The sequence below is a fragment of the Balaenoptera musculus genome, chromosome 2 (genome assembly GCF_009873245.2).
Source record: "Balaenoptera musculus isolate JJ_BM4_2016_0621 chromosome 2, mBalMus1.pri.v3, whole genome shotgun sequence".
Lineage (NCBI taxonomy): Eukaryota > Metazoa > Chordata > Mammalia > Artiodactyla > Balaenopteridae > Balaenoptera > Balaenoptera musculus.
This window is the reverse complement of record NC_045786.1, coordinates 59809713-59819830: the sequence shown is the minus strand read 5'-3', so window position 1 is coordinate 59819830 and position 10118 is coordinate 59809713. Positions and strand designations below refer to the sequence as shown.

At 41.9% G+C, this 10118-nt stretch overlaps 1 protein-coding gene across 5 annotated transcripts in view; it reads right to left on the bottom strand.

Moving 5' to 3' along the window:
- Nucleotides 1-1028: 1028 nt before the first annotated feature.
- Nucleotides 1029-10118, bottom strand: part of SIN3A (SIN3 transcription regulator family member A) — a 65096-nt gene continuing 56006 nt past the window's right edge. For all 5 annotated transcript variants that reach the window (XM_036841805.1, XM_036841804.1, XM_036841801.1 and 2 more), the window contains 4 exons: nt 9438-9530; nt 8424-8518; nt 4412-4619; nt 1029-2118 (listed from right to left, as the gene is read on the bottom strand). In XM_036841805.1, the coding sequence (XP_036697700.1) occupies nt 1888-2118; nt 4412-4619; nt 8424-8518; nt 9438-9530 (627 nt within the window). In that variant the 3' untranslated portion in view covers nt 1029-1887. The remainder of the gene's footprint in view (nt 2119-4411; nt 4620-8423; nt 8519-9437; nt 9531-10118) is intronic.

Below are 10118 nucleotides of genomic sequence, written 5' to 3'. Positions count from 1 at the left end.
TCACCAGAGAATCTCCTCCCACAAGGCTCTTTTGCCACCCTACACTTTTGGGCTCTGAGTCTCCTGTAGTTGTCCCATCCCTTCACTGCCCCCCACCACACCCAACAAAAAACTCTAAAATCGGAAAAGTCTACCATGTGTTATGAAAGTCCAGAGCCAAAAAATTTGTGGTTTTGTGGTGGTGATGTTGGGAATTTTTAATTAAAAAGCAAAAACCACACAAATCACTGCTGGTTACTTTACAGCTATGACTAGGGTAATGGTTGCTGGAGAAAAATTCACCAGAGTACTGGGAGGGGCTCAGTTGGTCTTTGTTCAGAAAGTCCAGGCTGACCACATATAAAAATCCTAATCACTCATGTTTAAATATCTGCCAGTTTAAATTTATGTAGTTTAAAAAAATATATATGTATATATTCCATTTGCAGTTGCTAATGAAATGTATCGAATCTCCCTCCCAGCCCCATTTATACCACACACTCTGTACACACTTCTTTCAAACACTGGTTTGGTATTTAAGCTGTTCACTCCCATTTCCAATAAGGATAAGAAAAAATACAGAGAAGTACAAACTACATAGCTGCACAACTTACCCAAATATAAAATATTTCCAAACAGCTGAAATAAGGGGGGAAAATACGTACTAAAAGAATGAATAATTCTATTTAAAAAATTTAAGATATTTTGATTTGGAACACATACAACTGACTGCTAACTATTTAAAGCCAAATCCTGTTTGTACCGTAGATAAGGAACTGAAGCCCAAATCTCTGCTTCACAGTAGTTCTCTGGTGAGGACAAGGGACTTGGGTTGAGAGTTTATTCCTTAAGTAAGAACCAAGCTTTATTTATTTACAAAAAAAAAAAAAAAAAAAAGTTGGGGCAAGGGGGAAGACAAGTTTTACACAAAAGTACTACAACGGTAACTCCCTTTGGTAAAAAGTGTAATAAATGTCTTGTACATCTGTTCATAGGTACTAAATCTGAAGCCACATAGAACTATGGTACACAAGAAGCTAGAGCAGTTATGCTAGCACATCAAAGCATATTTCTTTTAATAAAAAATTGACAGTATGTACATTATTTACAAAAAAAAAAAGAAAAACCAAGTTAAAACTGTGTGTGTGTGTGTGTGTGTGTGTGTGAGTAAAGCTGGTGGATGGCACTAGGGTAGACTAGTAAAGAAGCAGGTACAAAACAGTTCCACGGGAGCTAAAAAGGACGACTGATTTGAACTTGTTGAGGTTGAGAACCAGAGGAGAGAATAACGAGTGGGCAGCAAGGGATTCGTCAGGAATCAAATCCACAAGATGATCAATCCCAAAGCCAAACTGCAGGTCCCAGAGAAAATCTAATGGGTGATCTAGATGTGCTCAAGTGACCAGGAAAAAAAAATCCAATCCAGTTTTTTTTCCTTTTGGGGGGGAAGAGGAAAGGAGCAGTGACCATCAGAGTTACAATCCATCTAAGCATTGAGTCCTTTCCCCAGTCTGTCAGTCAATGCTCGCCCATTCCAATCAAGGTGTGAACAGCATCCGGTTCCCTCATTGAAGGTCAGGCCCCAGGAGGCTCCAGTCTTAGCTCTGCTGGTGTGTGCAAGCAAACTGCATGTCCCTGTGCTTGCATGGATTTCTTCCCCTCCAGGGCAGGGTAATGCCCAAAACCCCTGGGAAAAGTTCCAGCTCTGGCTTTGTAAGGTATCCACGTTCCTTATATGTAGCCCACTTGGTGCCAGGTTGCACCAGCCACACACAGATCAGGTGGCCATGTCCCAGAGAGGCCCAGTGAGGCTTGAAAGGCATCTTCCTTGTTTCTTCGGTGTGTGCGAGTACACGTGCCTCCCCCAACACACACACACCCCTCAAGTTATCTGCTCTGGCTCTGCAGTTACGGGGCTTTGAACACTGTGCCATATTTGACACGGTACTTGTTAATGCTCACAAAGTGCAGGGTCTCTGTGTCACAGGTGGTGGTGCAGGGCACCAGGCCCTCCAGCCCCTCGCCCATGAGCCACTTGCTGGTCTCCGCTGCCATTTCACGGGGCACATGCTCCTTGGTCCATTTATCTACCCAGGCCTGGAACCTCTGATGTAGCCGCTTGCTTACCCGCTCATGGGACTGCAAAATAGAATGAAGAAAAAAAACCCCATGAACTAGGACTAAAAACCCTTCAAATACAAAGCCCAATTTTCTCCTAAAGTGCCAGAGGAAAGATGTGGGCTTATCAGTGCTGATACCACTGATAAGTTAAAAAAAAAAAAAAAATTAGGAGTCTGTTTAAAGAAAAGAATTGAAAGAGATTAAGAACCTAGAACACATAAGGAGCTGGAATTCATAAAGCTCCCAAAGAAATACCAACATAGGGTCTGGGCAGATTTTAGCCTCCTGCGTCATTATCACGTAGTGGGGCGGGGTGGGGCAGGGGGTGGGGAGAGAACGACTTGATCAATCTGCAGTTTTAAACCAGCAACCTGGCTGATTCGTACCCGGAGTGAGACACTGAGTTGAGGCCATTAGTCACTTCTGTCAGCATGGCAATCCACTTCTAAGTAAAAGAAGGTAAAGGGCTTAAAACCCACTCTCCCTTCCGGCTATTACCCCACCCTGCCCAGCAGAGAGCTGGGCATAGCAGATCTTCAGTGGAGGTTTTTGTTCCTACCTATACATCCGGTAAATATTTATTAGTGCCCACAAGCAAGGCAGAGAAGGGGATACAAAGATAAATTAGGTGTTGCCCAGCTCCCCAAATCATTTGAATCAGAAACATGCAGGCATACAACACAGAGCACCATGAGAGAAGGACATTAAAAATCGCCCACTCTATGGTTCCCACTTGAATGTTCTGTAGTCTTTTCATCTGCCTCCCAAACCTGGTAACTCCTTCCTATTAACAGATGTACCCCTAAACTTCCCACTGACTCAAGCAAAATAAGCAAAGAAACAAAACCAGAAAAACCACCAGGCATCATCCTTAATGTTCCCCTTTCTCTTAACCTCCCTACATCCAAACATTACCACATTCAGACAGTTATATGTCCAATCTTTTTTTTTTTTTTGGCTGCACTACGCAGCATATGGGATCCTAGTTCCCCGACCAGGGATCGAACCCAAGCCTCTTGCATTGGAAGCGTGGAATCTTAACCCCTGGACCACCAGGGAAGTCCCTCCAATCTAATTATAATTCCTCTACAACCCTGGTAGTCTGGGTAGCCATCACATCTCATATGAATGAAAGCAGTCTTTCGAGTGGTCTCTGCCCTTCCAACTTGGGGCCCTCAACTCACTCTCATCAGTCTATGTCTTTGTCAACGATGTCTCAATGTACCTCAAACAAAATCCAAACCGTGGCCTATGAGACTAAGTAATGTAGCCTCTGCCCACCCTTCCAACTTCATGCATCCCACTTTCCCTATGGCGCAAGCCACATTGATGTTATTAGTTTCTTGAAAATGCCAAGTCCTTTCCTCCCTCCCAGCCTTGTGCTTGCTTGTTTCCTTTGCCTAAAAAGTACCAACCCCCAACTCTGCACCAGGTTGGATCCTTGTCATTATTCAGGCCTCAAGCATCACCTCCTTAGAGAGGTCTTCCCCAACAAAAGCAGGGCCCTGCCTGCCAGTTACCCTTGATCACTTCACCTAGTTTCCTTGGCAGTGCACATCATCACACTACCTTATCTGCTCTACCTCATGGTTGTAGTCCCAGGGCCTGGCACAATACCTTGGTACATAACTGCACTAGGACTTTCACAATTCAGGTAGCATGTGAAAACAGGCAGGATTCATACAAGCAATACTACCTGAAATGTAAATGCTAGGAGTAGCTTCACTGGAAGGTGCCACCAGCTGTTATTAACTGAATTGTGTCCCCACAAATTCATATGTTGAAATCCTAGCTTCCACCCCCCAGAATGTGACGTTATTTGGAAATAACGTTGTTGCAGATGTAATTAGTTAAGGTGAGCTCATACTGTCTGTTGTAGGGTGGACCCATAATCCAACATGACTGGCATTCTTTAAAGGGGGAAATTTGGACACAGACACGCATTTAGGGAGAATGACATGTAAAAATGAAGGCAGAAATATGCAAGCCAAGCAATGCCAATGATTGCCAGCAAACCACCAGAGGCTAGGAAAGGCAAGGAATAGTTTTATCCCTCACAGCCCTCAGAAGGTTCAAAGCAACTCTGCCAACACTTCAACCTTGGACTTCCAGCCTCTATAACTGTAGGACAATAAATTTCTGTTGTTTAAGCCATGCAGTCTGTGGGACTTTGTTACGGCATCCTTACTCAACAATTCTCAAATCCAAGAGATTTTCACAAAGGGAGAGAAACAACCAGAAGCCTCTGGGGCAGGCCTGGTCCTGGCTGAGGAGGGAGAAGTGTGGAGAAATTCCAGTTACTGGTTCTCACCTGATGAGCTCGGAGCAAGGCGGTCCTCCGATACATGTAGTCCTCTGACTTGATCACATACACCATCTTATAGGAATTCAGCTTGAATCTACACTCCAGCTTATCCAGGCTATCCGCATTCTCCATGGTCTTCTTGCTGTTCCCTTCCTTCCCTTCCTTTTCCTGCTGTTCTCGACCACGCTGACACTTCCGGATCCGCCGCAGATTCCTACAAAGCAGCAAAGCCCTGCAGGATGAGAGCTCCTCCAGGTGCAGGTTCCCATGGCTGCCCCAAAAGCTTTCCTTATTATTTGCCTTCAGAGCACTTATCACAATTTTAATTACATACATTTTTTTAAATGTCCAATGGTTTTATTGTTTAAAAAAAATTTTTTTCAACTGCAGAGATACAAAGAATAAAAAGTAGAAATTGCCAACTATCCCCTACCCCAAATCTGGAAATCCCACTTGCCTTGGCAGAGGTAGCCACTGTTAGCAGTTTTCATTTAAAATCTTCTAGGTCTCTCTCAATTTTTCACTTAATGTCATGAAGATTTTTTCATTTCACTACGCATAGATTTGTGTCATTCTCTTTAACTACTACAGAGGAATGTGTCTTAACTGAACAATTCCTTAACAGGAATTAATCAAGTTCTTCATCTGAACCACAGAGCACAGAAAATTACTTAAATGTCTATTTTTTTCAATTCTCCCACAGATGGTACATAACTAGTGCTATTCTACACATCTAGGAAAGAAGGTAATTCACATCAGCGGATGCCTTGGCAGGCTTAATTCCCTCCAACACAAGCAGAGAAAGGTTGTCAGCTAGACAATTCTACTGTTTCCTACACTTTGCTATTAAAAACATTGCTTCAGTGAATATCTTTGTGTATATACATTTCCGTAGGACAGCAGTTCATTGGTCCAAGGACTACTGGGGGCACCCACGATGCTTTTTAGGAAGTTGTAAGATCAAAACTACTGTCATAATAATACTAAAACATTATTTGTCTTTCTTTCTTTCTTAAAAAAAAACCAAAACAGTATTAACATTAGCATTGGCAGTGCAAAAATAATAGTGACTACTAAAAAAAAAAACAAATTGGTGATGGCACCAAGCTGTCCTTAGATATCTTTGTACTCTTCTCTGGCCACACACTGGCAATTCAAAAAGGAAAGCTGGTCTGACTTAAGAATGTCCTTAATGAAACAGTAACATTTCTTATTATTGATAAATCCCAGACCCTTAGTTCACATCTTTTTAATATACTGGGTGATGAAATGGGAACTAAACATAAAGTACCTTTGTGTGCCAAAGTACAATGGGATTCATGAAGGAAAGCACTTGAGCACTGCTTGAGCTGCAAATGGTTCACCATTTTTACCTGAAAGAATAGCTGACTAGCCAATCTGGGGTATTTGGCAAATATTTTCTCAAGAATGAACAAGGGAGACTGGTACTTCAAGGAAAACAACTGAGCACATTTGTTGCCAATGATAAAATTTAAGCTTTCAAGTAAAACTTTGAATTTTGGTAAACTGGTATTGGCCAGCATGAGGTGTGACAACTTCCCACTACTTAAAGATGTGACCGACGAGGTCAACGGCAATATTAATAAATGTGGCGTTTTTCTGGGGGGAGCTGGGTGGGGGGTGGGAATATGTAAAATGAAGACGCGTCAACGTTTGGTAGGTCTGCGTAACTTAGTGAACTAACATTTTCCAAATAACCAACTGCATGAAGTTATAAAACCATGCATGAAAAAAATTCAAAGTACAAGATAAACCAATGGATTTTGACATAACCACATGAAAAGTTCACTGATACTGCAACTAAAACCTTTAAGAAACTACTACTGGACAGTTCTGCTGTCATATCAAAGAATATCCACAATTATCTTGAAAGGATATGGAAATACTACTTTTCTCAGCTACATTTTTCAGTAAGGCCAGATTTTCTTCACATATTTCGACGAAACAAAATAGTGCAGCAGAATGAATATAGAAGCAGATATGAGAATCCAGCTGTTCTTCTATTAAGCCAGACATGAAACAGATTTACAAAAATGTAAAGCAATGCCACTCTTCACTAATTTGTTGTTTTGAAGTAGCTTTTCATTAAAATATTACTTATGATAACACAGAATGCATTTAGCATTGTTTTTAATGAATTCATAAACATAGTAAACATTTTTCAGTTTTAATTTCTAATGTGGTAAATATTACTAGATATAATCCACATAAACAAAAGTTTTTTGGTGTATTCAATCTCTAAGACTGTAAGGGGTCTCAAAGACAAAAAGACTGAGAAAGAACCTCAGCTGTAATAGCTGTACAGCAAATTATTAAAAATGAAAGTTCCAGGCAGGGTAAAGGTCCTATACATTTTAACTGCCCTGATCCTGGAATGATTGTATCAATATTCCCCCCCACAGTATATCAAAGTGCCTCCCCTCTTCCCCACACTCTCCATAACACAGATTACAAATCTTTTTAAGAATTTTGCCAATCTGGTGAGAAATATACAATGTTATGTTTATTGGTACTGTTCCATAAGCATGGAGGGACTTCCCTGGTGGCGCAGTGGTTAAGAATCCGCCTGCCAATGCAGGGGACACAGGTTCGAGCCCTGGCCCGGGAAGATCCCACATGCTGCAGAGCAGCTAAGCCCGTGCGCCACAACTACTGAGCCTGCGCTCCAGAGCCCGCAAGCCACAACTACTGAGCCTGCGTGCCACAACTACTGAAGCCCACGTGCCTAGAGCCCGTGCTCCACAACAAGAGAAGCCACTGCAATGAGAAGCCCACGCACCACAACGAAGAGCAGCCCCCGCTCGCCGCAACCAGAGAAAGCCCGTGCGTAGCAACAAAGACCCAACGCAGCCAAAAATAAATAAATAAAATAAATTTTTTTTAAAAAAGCATGGAGACTAAACCTGTTTTGTTGAGAAAGGGGCCTGGCACAGAGCAGCTGCTTGAAGTCTGTTAAATGACTCACTGAATGGAAGAAGCTGGCAGGGCCCTTCTGTTCACACCCCTTTCCATGTTCCAGTTAGGACTAAGTCTAATAATACTGGGATAATACCTTTCTGGGAATGTAAGACATGAGATTTCAATTCGCAAAATTTGGGGAAGGAAGAAAGCCAATCTACTACAGCAAAACCTATTTTCTACTTCTGAAACTCTGTTTTCATCCTCAGATAGAGGTCCAGCATACAATTTGCCCATATATGGGGAGGAAATTTTTAAAATTCCGTGAAGAGAGTTAACATAGCAGGCCTAAGACTGCTATCCTTTGAAAACCCTGCTTACAAGGTTGTCCCTTGGCTGGGTTCTGGGATCTTGGATTTTGGGAGAGTTTCCCCCATTCCCTGAATGATAAGAGTGCGTCACTGTACCTAAACTGCTTGTACAAAATAAATGGTTTATGCTGAAAACCTGCTTTCCTTCTGGAAGTCTGGAATTTTGGAACAAGCTAGGCAGAGGGTGCCTGCAGGACTAGCACCCAATAAAACCCCCAGGGCCAAGTCTCCAATGAGCTTCTCTGGTAGGCAGCATCTCAAACATATTGTCATAGTTTGCTGCTGGAGGAATGAAGAGTGTCCTTGTGCCTCCAGTGGAAGTCACAGACCCTTAGAAGCTTGCGCCTGGCGTCCTCTGATTTTGTCACAGGCACCTTCTCCCTTTGCTGATGTAGCTTTGTATCTTTTCGCTACAGTAAACCATCACTGTGGGTATGCCTACATGCTGAGTCCTTGAGTCCTCCAAGAGAATCATCAAACCTTGGAGACTCTGACACACATTCCTAAAGGGAAGTTACTACTGACTCCTAAAACTCTTACCTCCCTGATGCTTTGGCACATGCTCCAGGTAAGCTCATGGTGTAAAAACCATACAAACCCTGAATTAGCATCCTCAGTAGACAGAACAACAGAATAAGTGAAAACCAAGAAACTGAAAGTCATCTAACTCCTCCTTCCTGGACTGTGCGTAAGTGTTATGCTGCCGATACAGGACTTGGTTCACTCACCGTGGGAGAAATACTGGTTTCCGTGCCAGATGCTCACGAAGCTCAGGAGAGGTAGTATCAGAATTCATGTATCGCTCCACATAGTCTGACCAGCGCTGGGATTGTAAACACAAAATGGGGGTGGGGGAGAGAGCACAAAAACTGAACTCCAACCTCATCAGGTTGTCTAGCAAATTCTATGACTAAAATGTCTGAAATACTTAAATTCAAGATCAAAAAAATCTCTTTCCATAATGACATGCTTGTTACTTGGTATTAAAACACAGCTTAAAAAAATCTGTGAGAATACAAAACCTAAAGTTTCTCTGAGATACTTAACAGTTACCAGAAGTCATAAATGGTTAGAAGCTGGCTCACTGACAAGTTTTATTTCCCTACAGAGGGTTTTGTTAAAGAACAAAGTGTATAGTGACAAATGTTTGAAAATCAGAATCTTTCACATCTAAATCTAAATTTCTGGCATCTCTTTTAAAAAAAATTTAAGATTTGGCAACCATGAGCCAATATTCCCATAAAACAACAGTCTCCACCCCTCCATATGCCCTCAGCATCATACATACATGTGGCTTGCATTTCTCATTAATATTACCTGCTAGACCCAGCTATGATAACCAACTCACTCTGTCTACCCCGTGGGGTTGAGAACTCCTGGCTCCATCTATCCCAATAAAAAGTAAACATGACACAAAGGGTCAAGATGATACTGGGCAGATGGCACCTAATTTGTTGTTTCTTGTGCTTTAGGAGAAAAACAAGAAAGCTGCCAACCATGAGATTTCCTCAGAGGAGAGGGCTTTCCTGAAAGCTAGATGAGACTGCCATCAATCCTAAATATCTTACCACCAGGCAGTCCTTCTCTTCAGCTGAAGACATGGCTGAAATGACCTGTACTTAAGCATCAGGTCCTGACCCTTAAACAGGCTAACGCTGGCTGGGCTTCTAGAAGACACTCACTGGGCAGACTCTCAGAACAAGACATACCCTCCCCAGTTTCTCCAGTATACTCATCCATACCTCTGCTTCCACAGGGTCATCCGAGTTCTCCTCTTCCGTGTCCAAAAGCTCGATGGTCAACTGAACCTGGCCTTGGCTCTGAATGAACATAAGCTGCAAATAAGAAACCTGAATGTAAACAAAAGACCATCTCCAAAGCTGTAACTAGATTCTCAAGGGTTGAGAGGTGGGGAGGCAATAAAGTTATAAAAAAACTTTTGCTCCAATTTAAGAGATGAGGAAGATAACTCAAAAGCTTAGCAGGTGATAAAAAGGCAAAGGTCCCATCTTGCTACCAGCAAAACGAAATGTTAGAGCAAGAAGCACCATTTCATGTTTCTTACTTCTTGAATTAGCTAAAACAGTAATCAATATCAGAAAGAGTGCTCAAAAGTCAGAACCATAAAATGTCAATGCCATTTCACTTGATAATCCCATTTATGGGACTTGATACAAAGATGTAAACAAGTCTACAATGTTTAAAAAAAAAAAAAGGAAACTTCTCATACCAAAGTGAAATGGAAAACATCAAACAGAAAACAGCAATCACATTTCCACCACAATAAAGACTACCCAAGAAATCACACATACCATGAGGTAAGGAACACAAAGCATCAACATAAGAAGTGATCTGTTGCAATGGTACCAATCATATTTGAAATTGAGTTCTGCTAATACTATTTGTGTGATTTTTAAAAAAAT